Genomic DNA, 23,976 nt, shown 5'->3' on the forward strand with positions numbered 1-23,976 from the left:
AGACTGTTCTGGTTAGAGGTAAGGTAATAAACTAGACCATCTTTGAAGGGCTTTCTTTTCAGTCCTTTGATCCACAGTTTTCAGTCCTTTGATCCACAGTTGTCCATGAAGTTTATATGCCCATATGAGATTTTTAAGTTTCCTTTGCTTGGATCTTAAAGAATTTAAGGTTTTTAAGACTATGGATGACCCTGAGTACAAGAAAGACAAAACGAATAGCACGCAGTCAAAATGCTGACTTTGAAGAGGATCAGGATTTAGAAACAGATGCTTACATTTCTCCGAGCAGAGCAGATGAATCCCTTCACCAAGTCAATCTTGGTTTCACGAACAGTTTGAGAAACTAAACAATATTAGCACTGCCCACGTAGTATAGTCCACCTACCTTTCATGCTCCTGTGCACCAAATATCCTTATCTCTATTGATAGCAAATTTATAATAAATGAAATCTTTTGTCAGAGTCCATAAAGGAGGCATAGCAATGGGTAGGAAAGACTCAGTAAGCTGAATGGGCATAATTCAATAAAATCTTTTTGAGGCAGTTAGAAAAGAAATTTGACTTTATTAACTCAGTTCACTCTCTTGGAATTCCAAAGAGGAAAAGGAAACAAACATTTCCTTTAGGAGTTTTGTATTTGCCCATTAATTACAACAAAGTAAGTTATGAGCTATATAGTCAAGCTTTCCACAGAAAGGGAAGTGTCCTGAGGTTATGCAAATATAGCTGTCTGGTCCTACATATTTGAAAAGGAAAAGGAAGACCTTATAATAATCTAAGCAGGAAAGGAACAGAGAAACATCCTACTATATTTTCAACAAGATCAAGAATATGTTGTCTTCTCTTATACTGCAGCAAGCTCCCAACTACAAAGATGACCTGAAATCCTATTGATGTTAATTTAAAAAAATAAAAACTATGCAATGTTCCAAAATATCTCACAGCCTTACAGTGATCTAATCTGCAATCAGAATAGCAGAGAATTTCCCCAAAACTTGAAAACAAAATGCAAATAGAGAAGGAAAAGAAGGGAATGATCAAAAAAGTGGTTTAATAGGAGAAACACTGTGGTTTAATAGGAAAGGGAAGGAGTAATCAATATGTTGGGAAATCCTTTTCTGCTACTTTCTCTACTTTCTACCTGAGTTGCCTTTTCTTGGCCTAAGATGAATATCCTTAAATGAAAGTCAAGAGCCCTGGGCCCATCTCTGCATAAGGCAGCTGTACTTCTGAGGGAAGAGTTGGAAGTTATAAAGGAACCTCAGTCCTTTCTTCCCAAACTCTCAACACTGGAGGATCCAAGGCTCAATTCTCAACTCTCTTCTTCCTGGGTCATCCCATCCAGTGTCATGGATTTGATAATATCTATGTACTAATTATTCCCAACCCAGACTCATGTCTTCCATGAAATCCAGACACTAGCATATCTAAGAGATATTTCAGACTTAACATATCCAAATTGGAAAGCTGATATCCCGCCCCCAAACCGGCATCTTCTTCAGTGTTCCCATCTCAGAGAACAGGACCACAATCATCTGTGCTAAGCCTGTCCCAACCTCCAATTCCTAAGTCAAAATTATCAGGCTCAATAATTCACTTAACGTGTGCTGGGACACCCAGAGTGACAAGACAGAAGCTCATGGGCTGAGGTTTTGACAGAAAAAGGAGCAAACTGCAGCTTGGGCAATGACACAGGAGTGCTAGCAATTTTCAATCAGATATTCTTTCACCTCCTTGAGAAAGACTGAGATTCTAAGTCATGAGAAAATGTACACGATGCTGTTGTAGTATGCAAAGAAACTGGCATCAGTAAAATGTAACAGGAAGAGAATCAGTGTGTCTGATTGTCTTCAAGTACTCTAAAATGTTTATTTCCCCTTATCCCACCCCCAATACCAAATACATAAATACTTCTTGGGCCTGAGAGTTGTTATACGTGAACAGGTTGGCATGAGTGGGCAACAGGGTGGAAAGACTTGCTACTTCTTAAGTGCTCTGCCACAAAAGGAAAGGATCGATAAAATGCATGGCAAAAGGGTTTGGGGTTTATCTCTGGTTTTCAATACCATTTAAAAATAGGTTTTGATCGATGTAATAGTTAAAAAAAAAAACCACAAAGATTTCACCTATATGTACCATCTATGTAGGTAGGAAAACTGAAATTCAGAGTCATTAAACTACGTTAGGAGGGTTGATTAGGTTAAACATCTAGCACCAGAAATGTGATGGTTTGCATTTCTCCATTCTCAGACTGCTCCAGTCAGAGTGCTGAGGTTTAAACCTTAGTTCCATCATCCACTAGCTGTGTGACCTTGACAAGTCTCCTCCTCGGGAGAGTGAGCACCTACCCCAGAGAATTGCTGGGAAGATGAAATGAGGGGGAAAAAAACAGAATACAATGAGCTACCAATGTAGTAAATGTGAGAGCTCTTAATACGATGATGATGTTTAAAAACTCTAGGATTCAGACACAAAAAAATGCTTTGTAATGCCAAAATGCTAAAGAACAAACGGAGATCTGGATCTAATTATCTTTTCTGCTACAAGATGGTTGAAAATTCCTGAGTGTTCCAGTGTCTTAATATATAGTATAAGTTCCAAGACATATTTACTAAGAAAAAAATCAGGGTAAATTTTTAGCTGATGCATCCTTAGAAACATTCCAAAGGAGTGAAATAAAAAGCATGCGTATTGTTAAGTTTATATTATGATCTCCATTACAAATTCTTGTAGACACATTTGAGTATAAATTAGGAATTCAGAAGAGGTAAATCAGTTAGAGCTGCAAAGATGCTAAAGTATAATACACTGCACATGGCATGCGGCCCACTTCGTCCAGGGGACAGGCCTCCTGAAAGGAGATAAAACTGCACTGTCACATTTCTGACGCATCTTCTTCACAGTTGCTTCCTGTTTCAGTCTTGCTCACTCATGGGCCTGTTTCTTATTCAGACTGCCACTAGAAATGCCTGGATTTCTTCATATAAAACTATTCAAATAATCCTGAGTCACCACAGCTGATTTATTTTGACGCCAAGCCACAGTCAGAGTTGCCGTCATGGCAACGTGTGTGCGACACTGATTTTCTGATTTAACTGATTTAACTCCACAGATAAGAACTAACTGTGGAGTTAGAGAAGGCACAGGCTTCAGGCACAGGTTGAATAGGGTGGCTCTAGCTGGCACTTCCTAACCAAATCCACAAGAGGACAAAAGGCCTCAGCTGAAGTCCACATAAAAACAAATGTCAGCTGAGGCCATAGGTTCCAGAAAGCTGAGCAGGAATCATGCGAGACAAGGAGCCAACGGCCTCCTCACTACCTACCAACTCTGACAATATCCAGCCTCCAACACAACCCCTAGGAGATGCAGACTGATGGAGAAGGTGAGCTTTACCTGCCCTGAAAACACACTCCCCTGAATCTTTTTATTGCCCTAAGCAAGAGTAGCCTACACTGCTATTTCCTGCTCTCTAATCTCACTCCTTTCCAACTGATCCTTCTAAAGAAGAGAGGGCAAAGGCCACCCTCAGATTCTCCATCAGCGCCCCTCTGACTTACCCTGTTCACATTTAATCGTTCTAAAATCGTGCTTTGATCATGCTACTCACATCTTCCAGTGTCTCCATGAATCACAGGAAATGAAGTTTAAATTCAGTGGAATAATTCTGGAATGTATTCCGGCCCCAATTTCTTTCCCAGCTCTGTCTCGTACTTCTTTCATATAAATCCCCATATCCAGCCAAACGGTGCTCAGTACTTTTGCTTACTCCACGTCTCAGACCTAACATCTGCTGTCTGTCCAGTTCCTACCCATATTTTAAAGTCCAACTCAATCCCAGCTCTTCTGTGAAGCAGTTATCCCTTGACTATCCTATTTGGGGGGTTTAAGAAACAAAAACCTCCATTCTCTGAATTCCTATAGTGCATAAGTATATGTCATTGATAAATAGCATTCATTCATTTACTCAATAAAATGCATCCAGATGCCATATGCCAGGAGTTATTTTAGACCAGATGGTATGACCCACAAAGAAGTCAAGGTCTAGGGGAGGAAAGGAAAGGAATAAATTACCATTTATTGAGTGTTTAATCAGGTGACCGTGCCATCTACTTCCATATATCAGCTCAGTTCATCTTCACAGTTCAATGAAGTAGCTATTACCACTTTACAAGAAGAAAGCTGAGTCTCAAAGGGTTGAATAACTTGGCAAAGACTACCACACATGTTTTTTATTCTCCGTTGTCCTCACCCACTCTCAGACACTCTGCCCATCTCGGCCCTGCTCTGTCTTGGGGACGCTGATCTCTATCACCTGCATCACACAAGCTCCTGTGCCCTCTGGCTTCCAGTTAGTTTGAGTGAATGGAAAGCACCAGCAATATGTATTTACTCCACCTGCTCCCTTGCTGACTCACCAGGTTCCGGTCGTAGCTGCACTTCACAGCCACAACTCCTGGGGAAGGGGTCTTCCATGGTTCCAGCTCCTCTTACCAGGGTCTGGTAAGACCACTGCCTTCTGCTGCCCCATCAGATTAGGAGCAGTTAGGTGAAGGTTGGTGAAGTACCTTAGCCCTTCCCACACCTCTGAAAAGACTCCTTTTATTAAACTCTCTTCGTATGTCAACTGTTTCCTGCCATGTACACAGAGCAGGATTTGAACCCATGCTTGTCTTACTACGGCACCGACCTTTTTCACTTGAGTCACTGCTGCATTGGAGATCTATATAAAGTGCTGAGGATCAGAATGAAAGGAACCTCACTCTGATAGGAAGGATCCGAAAAGAGTTTCCTGAACAGTTGCTTGATCATGAGTCAGTCTTCAGAGGTGAAGTGAAATTCACCAGGCAAACAAAGAGTGAGGATAGGCATTCAAGGCACGGTGAAGAGCAAGTTCAAAGTCACAGAGGCATAAGGAATACATCCTATTGCCTTGGCAGTATGTACAGAGCTCAGGAGAGAATAATGGTGGTTGAAGGTTTCTAAACTTTGGTGATAATCACTTACTTCTTCATTCTGGTCCTCATGGAAAGATTTGAAGAAGCAAAGAGTTAGCTAGATTCTGAACAACAGAACCAATGTGTCTTATATTCCCTACCTTCAATAGACCCCCATCACAGAAGATAAACCCCACTATTTAGCATAATATACAATCCTTTAATGACCTGGCCCTTCCTGACCCATCCAGTCTCAGCTACCAGCTCCATGTTAAGCTCTCCCCTGAGTATCACACCCTGTCACGCCTCTGTGCTCTGCTACATAACGTCTCATCAAAAATACCTACCTCCACTTTCTACCTGATACATTCCTTGTCTTCAGAACTCATCCCAGGTGTCTGCTGCTCTGTAAATAGTTCTAGCCTTCCAACATGCTTCCACAGGGCCCTGTGCATAACTCTACAATAGCACTTGCATAACAGACATGCATTATATTTTACTTGTTTGCATGTCTGTCCATCGACTCAACTGTGAGTTCCTAGAGACCAGGTACAATAAGAAGGTAGCAGATTGTAGAAGTAAGTGCTTAAGTGCTAAAAGCAGGCTGCTTAGATCCAAATCCTAGACTCTGAACCCAAACAACTAGGTAAACTCAGGCAAGTTATTTACCCTCTCTGGGCCTCAGATTCATCACCAATATCCACCTCATAGGGTTGTTAAGTGAGTCACATCAAATAATTCCTATTAGATAGTGTGGGGACAGCGGCAGGAGGGCAATTTCCAGGCTCTTGGCCTCACGTGGAAAGGTGTTGGCTCACGTAGTAAAGGGCCATCAACTGTGATTGGATGGCCATCAGCTGTGGCTAGTTGGCTGTCAGCTGTAACCAGTGAGCCATTGGCCACTAATATAACTGCTGTGGCTACGCTAGCAAGAAAATGGGGGCTAGCAAGAAGATGGTGGCTGGCAAGCGCAGATTGCAGTTAGGATGGTGGGTTGCAGACAGTGTGGCTCTTGCTTCCTGTGTCTTCAACACAGCCACCAGCAAGAATATAGTGGTATGACTCCCCTACCTATGGTTCCGTGGGTGTTCCTTTTGGCCTCACCATGTCCTGCATTTTTATGTGGGGAGCGGAAGCTGGAACCCCGCGTGACTCCCTGCGTGACAGACAGTAAGCACTCAATAACTGTTAGGTATTGATATATACCTGTGTATCCCTTATTTCCTGTATAAAAAGGCTTATGTTTGTTGAATGAGAAAATTTTCCTACCATTTCATATTGCTCCACATAAGTATTAAATTTTACTTAGCCTTTGTTTTACTAAATCATGAACAGAAGACTCTTATCTCTAAATGTATACTTATTTTACAATTGGTTAAAGATAAAAATTCCTTTTCTGTAAAGGAATTTAGCTTCTTGCCATTGTCGCTGGCCGGCTCCCTGAGTCAGATACACTTCTGGCTTTATAGCAAGCTCCACCTGCGCCTGCCATCCATTTACCCCACAGAACGGCAGTTCTGTGTTAATAATTTACAAAGACTTATTATCAAGTCAAATCTTGATGGCTCCCCGAGGTTGGCATGAGGAACAACAAAAATAGGCTCCCTACAGTATGGGAGCAAACCATAGGCAAACGTTTTTTCAATGCTAAAGGAATGCAAAATTATTGCAGTCCTGAAATGTTTTTTTAAAAGCCTTAAAGTGGCATTTTCTAAGCCCAAATCCTTAACTGTCACAACCTTCATCAAAAGTCATGTGTCAAAACCCCAACCAAGAATCAGAGCACAGAGAACAATGTACTCAGGAGGTGAGCAAGAGGTGGAGCCCAGCTCCCCGTGGAGCCCCGAATTTCACAAGTCAGCACTGCAGCCAACAGAGACATGGGGTACTTGGTTACAAAAGAAAAACGCTGCGGCCTTGAAACAATATAAAGGCCGCATGCATGAAGCCCAGTCTGCTTACAGAGTCACTCTGGCTGGCTGCAGAAGCCAGCACAGACCTCACTCGCCCAAAAGCCCCCTGGAGGGGTTCAGCTACCACACCAGACTCCAGGCCCACCTTTCACCCATGCTGCTCCCATCCTGACACTGGCTTTACTGTCACCTGTCCTCACCAGCATTGATCTCATCATCACCGTGCCTCAGCCTGCTGGCCCCTACCCTCAGTCTAGCTCTAATGGGATTCAGAATTCACCAGTTTTTAAATCGATGTCTGATAGTGACAAGCTCTGGCCTCTTTGACAACTCTCTGCCCAGCGCTATCTTTTTTTTTTTCAATTATAGTTAACATTAAATTTTATTTTCATATTAGTTTCAGGTGTACAGCATAGCAGTTAGACATTTATATAATTTACCAAGTGATCCCCACCCCAATTAGTCTAGTACCCACCTGGCACTCTGCATGGTTATTACCATGTTATTGACTATATTCCCTATACTGTACATTATAGCCCCATGACTATTTTGTGACTACCAATTTGTACTTTCTAATCCCTTCACCTTCTCACCCATCCCCCCACCCCACTCCCATCCAGCAACCATCAGTTTATTCTCTGTATCTGAGTCTGTTTCTGTTTATTTGTTGTTCTGTTTATTTTGATCTTTAGATACCACATATGGTATTTGTCTCTGTCTGATGGAAGCAATTGAAATGCCCATCAATAAACGATTGGATAAAGAAGATGTGGTACATGTATACAATGAAATATTACTCAGCCATCAAAAAGAATGAAATCTTACATTTGTGATAACATGGATGGACCTAGAGGGTATTGCGCTCAGCGCTTTCTGTGAAACCTGTGAAACCACATTCCTTGCTCGCACTCATATGAGTATACTGCCACTGATTGGGACTAACAGCAGGAAAACCTAATTATTGAAAATTGATCTGATATTTTTTTTAAACGAAGAGAATGATAACACCATTTGACAGTATATTTAATATTCTTATAAAAGTCAATTCTCTACTTACAGGCTTTCTGGTCACAGCACTTTGAACGGAGTGATAAAATTCTGGCTGGACTCGGCTGTTTTTCTTGATTCTTCGTTTCCTCACTGAACTTTCTTGCTCACTCTGATGGTGAACCTCCACCACAGGCTTGGCTTCTTCCAGGCGGGCAGCCGCAGCTGCTGCAGCTCGTCTTCTAATATGCCGAGGGCTTGCTCTGAATCCCTGTAGCAGAAAACACAGCCAGACTTGTATTGAGTTAGTTTGGAAATTCTCTAGGGCTAGTTATACAAAGAGCCCCAAACATCACCAAGCTCAATGAGATAGCTTACATTCCCAGTGCGAGCACACAGAAGGAGGTGCAAAATGCCAGCAAGATTTCCGCACCAGCGTTCTCAAAAACACCTCAGTGTTTCAGGGCCCAGAGTTATTCCAAATTAGGAAATGTTTTTAATCCCTTAGAACCATTTCCCCCACCCCCCCAAAAAAGAGCAGGTGAGCACATTGCTTTACTTGAGTCGACAGAAATCCGACTACCTGTGAAGAAGGGTATTTCCAGTTAGGCATGAAGCAGGGTACAGGGAGTGGGACTGAATGTTATTCCTGAGTATTACAAAGTGCCACTCTACGTTCCTGAGAGCAGACTCTTTAAAAAAAAAAAAAAAAAAAGAAAGCAGGAATACAAAGAATCATTCTAAATACCATAAAGTGAAGCTCTAAAACTAAATGGAGAAAATATGGTGGAGTGAAGAGTATGGGTTTTTGGGTGAGATGAGCCTGGGTCTGGTCATCATCTGTTAATTATAGCTACACATTTATTAAACTTTTATGAGTTTAACTTTTCTAAGCTAAGAAATGGATAACATTTGACTCACATGGATTTTAAGTTATAGATAAGATAATACATAAAATTCTAAGCACAGTAGCTGGCAAATACAGGTGCTCAATAAAATATTAATTGTCTTCCTCTTTTAGAGCAAGGTGAGTATAAGGACAACTTCCTAGACAATAGAAACAAGTTCAACTGGGCTACATTACACATTGGGGAATGGGAGAACGATTTGGGGAAATATCAAGGTATTACATAAAACAGTCTCTGTCTTACGCAGCTCCAATTTACCAGACAGCAGAAAAAGAAGTCTAACGCAGAATTCAAGAACACACTAGAATGTGAAATTAAGGGTTAAAGTGGGCAGTTGAAGACTGTGCTAACAGATCTCAGAGAAGGAATCGATAAACAAAGCTGAGAATAGTCTATATTTGGCTTAGTTGGAGGGAGGAGGGGGAGCACTTGAAGAATGAGTATAATTTATAGTCCAGGCCAGGGAAACAACACAAGGAATGAATGGATAAGTAAAATGATAGATGGATGGACAGAATATTAATGTAGCAATAAGAAAAATTATTTGATGTGCCAGAATGAGAGTACAAGCTACAGATGACGTATGGTGGGAAAGCAGAAGGGATGAAGTGTTAATGCTCCACGGAGGGCTTCTGAATTTTAAAAGATGTATAAAACCTTAAAGAGTGCAGAAAAGGCATAAAGAATGGAGAGTAAGAATTTCACGGGTAGAAGCACAATGAGAAAAGGCTTGAGCATTATTCTGTGGGATACTGAGAGATCAATGTGTACAAGGGATTCTCATTGAGGAACATGGGAGAAGGTCTGGAGTCTGAGTATGGAGGCCCTGAACACCAGGCTGAAGGATATGAAGGAGACAAAAAGTCAGGCGTGACCCACAGAGTCAAAAGTAGCACCGAGGTCAGCAGAAATAAGCAAGGAGGAAACGGAAACGGATTTTGCAAAACTAAGGTCGCAGTTTGGGTGCTTTCTTCTCATCCCCAAACACATAGCCTGTTCCCATCCCTCCCCTGTGTGAAAGCTCAGCTGGATCCTCGTCAACCCAAAATAATCCCAAATGACCCCATAATCCACGAGCTACTATAGCAGCTGCCATTGAAAAACATTAAGAAGAGAGAGCTGGGCCAATTGCAAAACTGTTCTAGAGTAGACTAAGGACCAAATACCTCACAACCAACAACCACACAGGCTGCTCTTTAAATATGCTGGTTCCTGGACAACACTTCCCCAACTCTCTCTCTCTCTCTCTCTCTCTCTCTCTCTCTCTCTCTCTCTCTCATTCTCTCTTTCTCTCTCATTCTCTCTCTCCTCCCTCCTTTTTTAAAAATTTATATTACATTTATTGTGATGACGTTAGTTAATAAAATTAAGTAAGTTTAAAGTGTACAACTCTATATAACACATAATCTATATATTGCATTGTGTGCTCACCACCCAAAGCCAAACCTCCTTCCATTACCATATATTTGACCCCCTTCAACCTCTTCTACCTCCTGCCCTCCCCCTTTACCCTCTAGTAACCACTAAACTGTTGTCTGTGTCTGAGAGTTTTTGCGTGCTTTTCTTGTTTGTTCGTTTTCAGTTTTATATCCCACATATGAGTGAAATCATATAGTTCTCGACTTTTTATGTCTGACTTATTCCACTTAGCATGATAATCTCAAGATATATCCATGTTATCGCAAATGACAGGATTTCACCTTTTCTTATAGCTGACTAATAGTCCATTGTATATATGTAACACATCTTCCTTATCCAACCATCTATTGAAGGACACTTCGGTTGTTTCCATGTCTTGCCACCATGAATAATGCTGCAATGAACATAGGGGTATATATATTTTTATGAATAAATGTTTTCAGGTTTTGGGGGTAGATACCTACCCAGAAGAGGGATTGCTGGGTCATATGGTAACTCTATTCTTAATTTTTTGAGGAACCTCCATGCTGTTTTCCACAGTGGCTCCACCAATTTTCATTCCCATCAGCAGTGCATGAGGGTTCCTTTTTCTCCACAATCTCTCCAACACTTCTTCTTACTTGTTGATAATAGCCCTTCTAACAAGTCTGATTGTGGTTTTGATTTGCATTTCCCTAATAACTAGTGAAGTTGAGCATTTTTTCATGTATCTGTTAGCCGTTTGTATGTCTTCTTGGGAGAAGTGTCTCATCAGGTCCTCTGCCCATTTTTTAACTGAATTGTTTGTTTTTTTGTTGTTCAGTTGTATTAGTTCTTTATATATTATAGATGTTAGCCTCTTGTCAGAGGTGTTGTTTACAAATATCTTCTCCCATTTGCTTGGTTGCCTCTCTGTTTTGTTGATGGTTTCTTTTGCTGTGCAGAAGCTTTTTAGCTTAATACAGTCCCATTCATTTATTTCAGCTTTGACTTCCCTTGCCTTTGAGGTCAAATTCATAAAATCCTCTCTAAACCCAAGGTCCATAAGTGTAGTACTATGCTTCTATGCAGTTTATTGTTTCAGGTCTTATGTGTAGGTCTTTAATCCATTTAGAGTTAATTTTGGTACATGGTGACATATAGCAGTCTAGTTTCATTCTTTTACATGTGGCTTCCCAATTTTCCCAGCACCATTTATTAAAGAGGCTTTCTTTTCTCTATTGCATGCTTTTGGCTCCTTTGTCAAAAATTATCTGCTCATATTTATGTGGGTTTATTTCTGGGTTCTCAATTCTATTCCATTAGTCTGTGTGTCTGTTTTTCTGCCAATACCATGCTGTTTTTATTATTGTCACTTTGTAGTATAATTTGAAGTCAGGGAATGTGATTCCTCCAGTCTTGTTATTTCTTCTCAGAGTTCTTTGACTATTCGGGGTCTTTGGTGATTCCATACAAATCTGATGCATTTTTGTTCTATTTCTTTGAAACATGCCATTGAAATTTTGATGGGGATTGCATTAAATCTGTATATTGCTTTGAGTAATACGGCCATTTTAAATATGTTGATTCATCCAATCCATAAACATGGAATAGCTTTCCATTTATTTGTGTCTTCTTCAATTTCTTTTAATAATATCTTATAGTTTTCAGTGTATAGGTCCTTCACATCCTTTGTTAAGTTTATTCCTAGGTATTTTACTATTTCTGTTGCAATTGCAAAAGGAATTGTTTTCTTTATTTCTTTTTCTGAAATTTCATTGTTAGTATACAGGAATGCAATGGAGTTTTGTAAATTGATTTTGTATCCTGCAACTGTGTTGCATTTATTTATTGTTTCTAATAGTTTTTTGGTGGAGTCTTCATGTTTTTCTATATAAAGAATCATGTCATCTGCAAAAAACGACAATTAGACTTCTTTATTCCTAATTTGGATGCCTTTTATTTCTTTCTCTAGCCTGATTGCTCTGGCTAGGACTTCCAATAGTATGTTGAATAACAGTGGTGAGAGAGGGTATCCTTGTCTTGTTCCTGATCTAAGAGGAAAAGCTTTCAGCTTTTCACCATTAAGTATGATATTAGCTGAGGGTTTGTCATTTTGTCTTTTATTATGTTGAGGTACTTTCCTTCTATACCCATTTTATTAAGTGTGTTAATAAATGGATGTAGTATCTTGTCAAATACTTTTTCTGCATCTATTGATATGATCATATGATTTTTATTTTTTTTTTTGTTTATGTGGCATATCACATCGATCGATTTGTGTATGTTGAACCATTATTTTCACCCCTGGAATGAACTCCATTTGATCGTGATGTGTAATCTTTTTAATGTATTGTTGTATTTCATTTGGGCGTATTTTGTTTAGGATTTCTGCATCTGTATTCATCAGAGATATTGGTCTGTAGTTTTCTTTTATCATGTTATCCTTACCACATTTTGGAATCAGGGTAATGTTGGCCTCATAAAATGAGTAAGGAAGTATTGGCTCTTCTTAAATTTTTGGAAGAGTTTGAGGAGGACAGGTATTAAATCGCCTTTGAATGTTTGGTAGAATTCACTAGTGAAGCCATCTGGTCCTGGACTTTTGCTTTTGGGGAGGTTTTGGATGATTGTTTCAATTTCCTTATTGTTGATTGATCTATTTAGATTTTCCAGTTCTTTGTGATTCAGTCTAGGAAAGTTATATATTTGCAAGAACCTGTCTTTTTATTCTAGGTTGTTGAATTTGGTGGCACATAGTGCTTTACAGTACTCTTATATTAACCTTTGTATTTCTGTGGTAGCCATCGTTAACTTCTCCTCTTTCATTTCTGATTTTGTTTATTTGTGTCTTTTCTCTTTTTATTTAGTAAGGCTAGCCAGAGCTTTGTCTCTCCTTCCTTCTGAATTAGAATCACTAAGGGTGAGACCAAAATCTGATGTTTTAACAACATGCTCTGGTTAATTTTCAGCATTCTGAAGACTGAGAACATCTAGGATTAATCTAACCACTAGGTGGCACTAATTTCCACAGCCCTTGCACTCTGTAATTCAGCAAAGTGTACATTGGTAGAATTAAAGTATTTCATAACGTACTAGCTTGTCACAGTAGGATGAGTTGAGTACATGTGTTAGGTAAGAATGAAAATTCTCCTTATCTTATGTTCTAATGAGTAATAACCAACCAAATTTTGTTTAACTTGTATTATTACCAATAGTACTCAGTGGCTTATAAATTCTAGAAACACAGGAAAAAACTGCATAACACTTCCTTAAACTGAAAAAAATAAAATAACATGTTGGTACAGTCATTCTGTAGAGCAATAACCCAGTAAATCTACATCTATTCTTCAGAAAATCTACCAAATATATGCAACAAGATATTCAATCATTACTTACAATAAAAATTAGAAATAGTTAAATCAATCTTTCCAAAACTTCAGTCATTTTCATGCCTGACATTTTTTTTCAAGATACGACCACATGTAGGCTTCTGTGATTTCTCTAATATCTAAATACACTTGTACTATTTCTAAATAACGTTTTGTAAGTACTGTGGTATAGTACACAGACTGCAGCCAGACTGTCTGGGTTCAAGTACTACCTCTGTCACTTCCTCATCATGTGACCTTGGATAGTTATTTAACCATTACCTCATCTGTAAAATGGGGATTAAAACTAATACTTATTTCAGAGGGATATTGAGAAGAATAAATGAATTGAATGAATGATAATGAAGAATAAATGAATGAATAAAGTACTTAGAAGAGCATCTGGTACATTATGATACATACTTGTTGCCTATGATTATTATGTATGTTACTTGTGTGAATAAAAGATAGTCTTAACAGCAAAGTATGTTATTAATCAGATGTAAAAAGGAAAATGAATCTCATGTGCTGACAGACACACATGAGGGACTGCCAAGATACCAACCACCCCTGATTTTTAAGAAAGAGTTCTTTGCTCCAGAGAGACCCAGGTACTTACTCTCCTGTGAGTCAAACTATCTGGGCTCGAATGCCAGCTCTACCCCCTACTAGGTGTACAATCTTGGCCAAGTTATTTCTCCATGCCGCAGTTTCTTCATCTGTCAAATGCATATAATGATACCTCTCTCACAGACTTATGATGGTGTTTAAATGAGATAATCCACATTAGGTACTTAGAACAGTATGTGGATTACAATAAGTAGTCAATAAATTATCACCCTTATTACTACTATTTCTCTTCCCAGATGTCACAGCAGCAATTCACATGCCAGCGGTTCAGAGCTATGACTACAAACAGTATAAACAACATGAAGTCATCAGTGGGTGGCCACCGTTTTTATTTCCCTAAACCACTGCATAGGATTATAGGTCCTTGGTTTATTACACTGGCTTGTCCTAACTACTATAAAACATAAGCCACTTTTGACAGACGGCAATTTTATGTTAAAACAGTAGGTGGTGCTATAAGCTCTTACAGGTGTTAACCAGATTTGACAGTGCAAATCTGAAGTCCATTTCTCTCTCTATTCATTTGATCTTGCCTTCATACCTTTTAACCAATAAGTGACAGACACTTGGCAGTCTCTTGGTAGTAGACTTCCACCATTTTTAGGTTAACCCATTTTATCAGCACCTTCTGGGTAATAACTTCTCAGAATGTGCAGTCTTGATACGTAGCTAAATCAGGGTGCTGCACAGCCTGCTCTGTATCATGCTTCTTTATAACCTCATACAGTTCATGGGCAGGCACATGGCCAAAGCTCAACCAGTCAAAGTCTCTCTGCTTGGATACTGATTATTACGTGGGAGACAGAAAGACTGAAAAAATCAAAGAATGCATTAGTTCCAGTGGCTGTACCAAAGACCTTCCAAAGCCGCCTCGTTCTGTCTGTTCTAACCAGACATTCAGTCTAGATTGTGAGTTCTGCCATAATTTGCAATAAATTTTCTTTTGGGTCTAAGTCAGACAAAATCAGATTCTGTTGCCTACAAACAAAAAATCCTGTTATGCTTTCAGATGGTTATCTGTTTTCCTCCGAGCCTGAATACTAAGACTTAACCAGGCTGTTTGACTGTGTAGACTGGCATAAAAAGGGAGGAGGTATTAATAGCAATCACATACTAAGCACCATTTAGGTGCTAAGCCTATTACATCCATTTCATAGACAAGCAAACTGAGGCTTATCAGTTAAATAATCTATCTAAAGCAAAAATTTGCAATTAGAAAAAGCTCGTATTAGAAATCAGATCTATCCAATGCCAAACCAGTGCCCTTTACACTCTGCTCTCAGACAGAGATTATAAGGCAGTAGTAATGCATTCAGAGCTAATCTTCTATATATAGTCACAGGCCCAGGCATTAAGCAAGTACTCAGTAATATATGTTGACTGATTAAAACAAGAAAAGGTCTATTAACAAAAATAAATAAGACAGAAATGGAAAACGTTAACATTTTCAGGTAAGAATTATTGTTTTATAAGATCAAACTACCATCCAGTTTACTGATGAAGTATCTGAACAAATAGAAACTTAATGTATTGAATTACAGAGTATTTATATAGAATTGCTCTTCTGTTATTTTTACACATGAAAAACTAAGGTTTATAAGTATATAAGATATAAATTTAGCACATAAAAATATTATGAATCTTAATAAGCTGATGTTTATAAAGCATATAATATCCTGTAAAAACTCCATGATTCTCCTCATCCAAGACTAGAAATAAACTGTAGAGCAGAAGTTCTTAGATCTATGAATAAAATTCAAGGCAGATGGGGGAGTAGTCAACGAACTTGGATGGGCAAAATTATGTCTATTTTTACTAACCTCTAAATTAGCATTATGAATTATGAATGTAGTCCATAAACCTGGTATTATTATCAGTACCTATTATTTTTGCCTCCAAAAGAAATCTTATATGTTTATATATTAAATTATAGTGGCTGCAGATACTCTGAAATATTATTTATATTCAGTGTTACTTCAAAATCACAGTACTTAGTAAATCGGCCACTACGTCTTATTATTGAATGCATTAATAAAGAAGTACATATACTGCTCTGTCAAAATTCTTTTTAATAATTTATAGTTATATTTCAATATAATTGGCCTCCTTTGTAATTCTATGTTTATGCATTTAGAAACATTCTGAGAATGAGTCCATGGGTTTCACCAGACTGTCAAAGGGGTTTATGGCATAAAATAGGTCCAGAATACAGAAACTCTCAGAAATTTCCATAAAGAGTTTATGACAGAGACTGCTAGATGCTCACCAAAATCCATGTTTGACTCTTTTTCTTGGGCAGAAACTCAACTACATTTCTCAGCCTCCCTTGCAGCTAGGTAAGACCATGTGACTGAGTTCCAGCCAATGAAATGTACATATACATAATGTATGCCTTTCTGGACCTAGCCCATAAGCACTTTCCACAGTCATTTCTTCATGCTTCTCTCTTTTGGCTAGCATGACCTTCAGAGCAACCTTGGAAATCACATATTAAAGATGGCAGTGCCTTCATCATTCTGGGTCCCTGAATAACTGCATGGAAGTGGCCATTCTGCCAATCTGTTCACCCACCTGTACCTTTAAATGAACAACAAATCTATTTTCATCTTGTTATACATTGAAGTGTATTTTTGCTGTAGGAGTTTGCATTAGCCTAATCAGTGGTTCTTAAACTTTATCAATCATGAGAGCCTCCAGCAAGGTTGATTAAAACACAGATTGCTGGGTTCTGCCCTCAGAGCTTCCAATTGAGTAAATCTACGATGGTGCTGAGAATTTGCATTTCTGACAAGTCCTCATGTGCAGCTGATGCTGCCATCCCATGACCACAGTATGAGAATTCCTGCTCTAACTAATAGCAGCTCCTGCCCCTTACCATGTGGTTAGTGAGTAATTTTGGTCATAATAACACTGTTCCCCATTGTGCTGTGTGCAGTGAGACCCTCAAGATTAAAGCAATGTTGCCCTTTGTGGTTTTAATAATCCTACATTAATAGAACGGCCATGGAAGCCACTCTGTCAGCTAGATAAGAAAATAATGCATCTAAAGCTACCTTTCTCTTTTCAGAGAGAATGTATTCCCTGACAAATACAGAATACTGGGATAAAATATTAGCTTTTTAAAGTCTTATTTTCTAATAATTAATCATTTTTTGGTATAGATCACTGGTTCCCGGAGATATGATAACAGCAAAAAGTCCATTTAGTCTTTGCAAAGACTTAGGAATTATACATTTATTTTAGATAAGGTTTCACAGGTTAGTAATGTAGTGTGTGTTTTATACTGACTCATGCTATGTCAACTGGTTATTAGTTCCTGCTGATCAGAAGCTCCGACTGGTAGAGAACCTTGACTTTTTTTTTTCAAATTGTAAATGAATTACAACTTAAATTCAGTTTTGTAAATAGAAATATTTTCCAGTCTCTTACTGATTTCAATCATTCTGTTTCTGGACATATGCCCCGCCCTGCCCCAGTCCCTGCTGCCTGAGGGAGTATGTTTTGTACAACAGCACTGCCCCTACCCCCAGCTCATGGTTACTGGGTCTGAATACTTGGGCAGAGTCTCTCCTTTGAGAGTTCCATAGAGAAATACCACAAGCCTGGGCCACTGGGCACAGAAGTTGAAACTGAAAAAAGAAAAATCATTCTATAGACCAGTGCTTCTCAATCTTTAATATGTATATGCATAGTCTAGGATTCTTATTAAAATGTAGATTCTGAATTTCTAACAAGCTCCCTGGGGATCCCAACGTTGCTCCTCTGCAGACCAAACTCTGGGTAACAAGGACATAGAAGGCATGAAGGAAACTGTGTGGCCCTTGTATACACTGAGGGTAACAGAGTATAGAAACCATGGGGAAGAGAGACGACCAACTGACAGCAAAAGGAAAAGCAGCAGTTAGGGGAGTAAATCTGAGTCATTCCTTTGGCATTTCACTGCAGCGAGGAGGCCTTAAATCCACAACCAACTCTCAACTCGTCTCTGTGAAGCCAGACCCCATTATGGGGCTTTTTCTTAAAGTTCATTAAATTACACGTATATCCTTACAGCATGTGCTAAATTACAGTCTTTGATTCTGCACCCAAATGAACCTAAGACACAAAATATGGCCTCCATGGTAGGAATGGGGAGAAGAATAAAAGGAGACTTTGAAGCTGAAATTCCTGGAGCTATAGCATCTTCTCCCTTAAGGTGCTTAAAGTACTTTTTAATTATAACTGTTAGATTAACCTAAGCAAGGATGATAGGGTACATTTAGAAAACTAACTGTATTTTCTCTCTTGGCTGTCCTTCAAACCCACGATAAGGGGTTAGTTTTCTCCCTATCCTACATAAAATTTAGGATAGATCCTATAATTTTTCTCGTCATTCTCAGATAATTAAAAACTCCTCTTGCCACTTCCAGTCACAAAAACAGTGCCATTCCGATGAGGTCTTATCACTCTTCTTGGCTTCCTCTTGGGCAGGGTTTAAAGTGACTCCAGGCTCTTTCTCCCAAGAGATCTGTAAGAAATACTCATGCGTCCTTTGCCCCAATACATTCTGGGACAGCAGGCTGTTCCCCATGTAGCCATGTCTGCTGACTTCACCATTAGATCAGCCAGCCAGACACTCACTGTCTCTGGTCCTTTGGAATTGTCACACGTGGTCTGGTCCAGCCTTGGTATGCAGACTCTAAGGATACATGTCAAGCTTTCCTTGTGGTTTCCTTAAAGTTGCTCTCACAAGGCTCAGGGCAGCTTGGGGTGAGACTCAGTGCACTGCTAAGAAATTTTCCAGTCTTTAACCCTGAGCTATCCAATAGGGTAGCCATTAGGCACTTGCATTTAAATTCTAATTATTAAAATTAAAATTCAGTTCTCCAGGCCTACTAGCCACATGCCAAGTGCTCAGTACTACATGTGATTAGTGGTTACTGTATTGGATGATGCAAATAAAATATTTCCGTTCTCACAGAAAGTTCTATTGAACAGCATTGCTCTAATTTTTCATAACTAGATCCTCAGCCTTTATCCATATATCCTAAAATTGGTGATGGATAACAATAAATGTCAGTGTAGGCTAACTGGTGTAGCAAGCAACAACAAAATCTCAGGATCTCTACACAACAAAAGTTTACGTCTCGCTCACGGCACAGTCACCCATGGATTAGCAAGTGGGATAGGTATTTCTGTTTCACACAGTCATTTAAGAAATCAGGCATCCCCATCTTGGGGCTTGTTAGGTCCTCAGTGTCCTCTCCACTCTGCTAGTTTGTGGAAAAGAGCCAGGATTGTGTGTGGATGGTTTCAATGGGCCAGGCTTGCAAATAGCACACATCACTTCTCCTTGCATCTCATTAACCAGAACTCAGTTACATGGCCATCACCTAACTGCTAAAAGACATGGTTAGCTCATGAAAGAAGAGAACACAGATACTGGTGAGCAACATTAGACTATGCCACAGAGCTAGTGGCAAAACCAATTTTATAGCCACCTCCTTTGCAAGTCCTGCACAGGGGTCTGGCTCTCTCTCTGACAATGTGATCCTCACCAGCCACAATTCTTGGGGCTTCAGACAAAACTAAGACAAAAAGAGTCCCATTTATATATTTTATTACATAGACAAACAGAATTTAAGCCCCATTTATATAACTCTTTTCAACATTGTTCAGCTGGGTAAGTATATCTCTCTAACTCTTTACAATTGCATAAAGAATGATCATTTCCAGTTATCAAGCACTTTCTATGTGCCAAACACTGTGTAAGCATCAGTTCTTTATATCTCATAGCATTTCTAGGAGGTAAATGCTATTTTAATGCCAATTTTATAGATTTAAAAAATTCTGCCCTGGGATTGAAACTCAGGCAACCTGACCTGTGCTCTCCATCGGGGATCAGCAAAATATAGCCCTCAGGCCAAATGTGACCCACTATCTATTTTTGCAAAGTTTTACTGGAATAGAGCTATGCCCATTCACCTAAATGTTGGGATGGCTATCTCTGTGCTACAAAAGCAGAGTGGAGTAGTAGCAACAGAATTCATCTGCACTGCAAGTCAAAAATGTTTAGTAGATGGCCCTTTACAGAAAAACTCTGCCCACCCCTGCCGTGCAGTATCCTGTAGGGCCTTGGGCAGTCTGCTTCTATCACAGACTGTAAAGTAAGCTTGACTCGACGTTTGGTTTGCTAATCTGTGCCCACTAGCAACAACCTGGTCTGTGAAATACAAGGTCAGTCTAATTTCGCTCTGGCAGCCATGTCTCCTCCATCTGTTTGCAGTTTCACAGGCAGATTAAACAACATCTGTTATGCTGTTTCGTCAAACGCACAGATGATACTACCAAATGATGCACTTGCATTATTTTTCTAATAATGATTATGCCTATTTCCTGATGATTTTTGTATATTTGGACTGTCCTTACCAAGCAAAAGGTTTGTACAAGTTTCTCAGCTCTACTGTTTGAGGTACAACAGGTTTCATGCCTTCACCCTTCCCACCTCCTGCTTTGGTTTTAAGAGATAAAGCCATCAGCACAGAATGACAGTGAGTTGTACGGGCAGGGGCTGTCCAGTCAGACAAGGCTTATTCTGTTGGAACTAGCTTATGCTCCATTTTGTCATGATAGAATTCGTCAACATCATGTTTTTTTTACCAAAATGAAGCATAAAAAGAAAATAAATATGCTCGGCTTTGAAGCGACTCTCAGAGTATGGAACCCACATTGCATTCATATTAAAATCAAATTACAAGCAGCAGAGAAATCTACTACATACAAAACTATACCAAGAACATTTTAATGAATGCTGTGGGGTACCACCCAAATCTCATTTTTCCAGCTGCTAAGACCAGTGGCAGGTCCTGGCTTTTAGCTGAAGCCCTATGTGGGAATTACCCTCAGCCAGAGAGCTAGCGACCTGGCCGGGGTCACACCCCCTCCCCAGTGGCCAATGCTGGTCAGTGGGAAAGGGGGAGTGCTTGCCTCAATTAGGAGCAACTCTTCCTTCGGAGCCTCTCAGCTCCAGAACTTTCATGGGATCAGCTTGAGGCCTCTGCTACATAGGCATCGCAGTTCAATTTCTCCCTCTGCCCAATCCTGCATCCCTCACTCACTTTAAGTCTTATTCCCAGGCACTCCCCAATCAATCTCCTGCACATAATCTCCAACTCACAGTTTATTTCCCCAGGAAGCTGACCTGCACCAAACATGAAGTCTGGTTTCCTACATAGTGCCATCGATAAATTCTGAGCCCTATCTGATCCATGACAGGAAAAAATCAGCAATAAAGACTTTCTAGAAGACAGCAAATCCATCAGTACAAAGAAATGAGAGTAACAGCAACAGTACTGGAGAGTGCATACGTCAAAAACAGGTAGCAACAGGATACAGAAGCAGCATCCATCTAGAGAAGTGAAGTGGGGAGGCGATAGTTGTAGAGGGAAGCGGAAGCTCTACTCAAAGCTAAGGAGGGCAAGTGAGGAAGGCTGCCTGGGAAACGGGCAGCAATCTGCTCTCACAGCAACCACAGCTCCCTCCGCGCCTCTCAGCAACAAGGCCCCCAGCCTCGGGCACAGGCAGCCGTGCACAATGACAGGCTCCTATAAATAGCAGAGCAAGGAGCAAATCATAACCCAGCCTTCATAATTACAGACCGAGGGGTCTTAGAGATGATTCTGTAAATGTGAGTACAATCTGTTTGCATGCTACCGAGCTACCCACTCACAGACCGTATCACTAGCGACCATGTCTACAGATAAAAGTCACAGTCTAAAATATAAATATGTCAGAGACAATGTCCTTTTCAAGATAAAAAGCTAGGAAATACAAAATAAAGAAACATGTTTTATGGGGTGTTTACAACTTGCCAGTTGCGAATACTGCGAGCCAAATAGCACCCAAACTGCAAGATTTCTGAAATGGTAAATGGTTACACTATGCAAAGGCCATGAGTCACACGAAAAACAGGCCACAGAGGCTAGTCATGACAAAGAAGGCAGCATGGGGGTGGGGGTGGGAGGGCATGATGAGGGGGAAAAGAGCCACAGAAAGTGCACAGGGAGGAAAGGCAAGGGAGCTAGATAAGGCTGTATAGCCACTGAGTGTGCAGGAGAAAATGTGCGGGTAGGTACAAGATGGGAAAGAACAAAAGAATAGAAAACCAGAGGAAAATAAGAAAGGGAAAAACAACAACATGTTAATTGACAACAAGTCACAGGAAAATAATGATAAATGGAAACTAAGTCTTTTCCAAGGTCATCCTTAAGTGCCTTTCAATACCCATTATAAAATCAGCATCTTTAAGAGACTAAAGTCAATTTACCGGACAATGCATCAGAAACAACTCAAGACACAGGACAGCACAATGGACTAAGACCTAGAGGTCAAAACAAAGACTGAAACACACAGGCAAACTGAACTGCTAACACTGAACACAAAGGAAGAATGGGTGGTTAAAGGAGCCTTATAACTACAGCTATAGCAACAGCAACCCAACACGTTCTTCTCAATAGCTTAATCTTCAGGTCCAACATAATCCCTTATTGGTACAGTGTCTGTGAGAAACTCCTAAATTGAGTCCAAGCCTATCATGATTCAAGCAGCCTTGGCCACAAGGCAGATGGGGCCTCACTCGTTCAGGTGGCAGACAAGTGATGGGGCAAACAGCAAGCCAGGCCTGCTAAGGGTGACGTGTAAGTGCAGACAAGAGCCAATGAGTCAGCAGAGCCCTCAGAGGCTCCAGGCACCAACACTCAGTCAGGTGGGCAGGGCACTAGGTGATTAGTTCAGGGAAAGCAGGACCTGAATAGAAGCCCCAAGATGCCTGAGCATCCTCCCTGTTGCTCGCCTCCCCCCACTTCTGAACCTCCCACAGGATTTAGCAATGCAAAGGCATAAGCCCTTCATTTGACATCTGTTCAGATTGGTCAGTGTCCACTTTCAACTATTAGATTGGGGCAAAAGTAATTGCGGTTTTTGCAATTGTTTTTAACCTTTTAAACCGCAATTACTTTTGCACCAACCTAATCATTGCTAAATATTTTGAACACCACCCCTGCCACTGTACACAGTGAACAAAAGCTACTCAGACTTTTGAGCTGGAGTTCAGGGCAGGATTTCATGTCCCAAAGGTGAGCAACAGTATTAAAACAGGGAAGTGAGGTAATCATTTACTGAGCCCCGAGGCCAGGAGTTGGGGTGGGGGTGTGAGAGGAATGCTTGCAAAACTCACCATCCAGCCCCAGACACAATGCCTGTGAAGCACGCCTGAAAACACCATGGGCAGAGGTTTCCAGCACACAGTGCTCTGATGAGAAATGTCTCAGACACATGCCCCCCCCCCCCACCTCCCCGGGGACGCACAGAGCAGGGCACAGAGCAGAAAAAACTGGCCATTCCTACACATACTAGGAGGCTGAACGTTTTGCCCCTAAAGAGGCTAATTGAATGTGTGTTTGGTCTGTGTTCAAGTCTTAAATGCTTTTCTGGCAGGCACATTCCCTTTCAAAATTTGCTTACTCTGAAGATATACTTATCAGCAAGAAAAAGAAAAATGTTCTCATGACCCAAAATCTTCCGGTAATTTATACTAAGTAAGAAGAGAGAGAAAAGGAGCAGGGTCCAAACAAAGATGGTAAATCAGAGGTTTGTGTGAAATGCTGGTGGCTAGTCTACTTTGACATCTTTTGTTGTTCATTTCTGCTCTTTGGTATACATCACATGGACATCAGGAAAAACTCGGCATTAGCAGTCACCTCGTACCCACTCTTTTCCCTAAGATAACGTTATTGAATAGTAGCTAAGAGCTTTAAAGATTTTGCTATCTTCTCTTGCAATTATTTGGGCAAAAGCTATGAACTTTTTAACCTAGA

General features: G+C 40.2%; 1 protein-coding gene across 18 annotated transcripts in view; it reads right to left on the reverse strand.

Moving 5' to 3' along the window:
* Window positions 1-23,976, reverse strand: part of DST (dystonin) — a 428,022-nt gene that overhangs the window by 368,715 nt on the left and 35,331 nt on the right. For 17 of the 18 annotated variants that reach the window (XM_019734644.2, XM_019734631.2, XM_074333118.1 and 14 more), the window contains exon 3: window positions 7,907-8,107. In XM_019734644.2, coding sequence (XP_019590203.2) covers window positions 7,907-8,107 — 201 coding nt within the window. Of the gene's footprint in view, window positions 1-7,906; window positions 8,108-8,214; window positions 8,318-23,976 lie in introns of those variants that run through there. The other variant, XM_074333119.1, reaches the window with a different exon arrangement.

This window comes from Rhinolophus sinicus, linkage group LG05, assembly GCF_036562045.2.
Source record: "Rhinolophus sinicus isolate RSC01 linkage group LG05, ASM3656204v1, whole genome shotgun sequence".
NCBI lineage: Eukaryota > Metazoa > Chordata > Mammalia > Chiroptera > Rhinolophidae > Rhinolophus > Rhinolophus sinicus.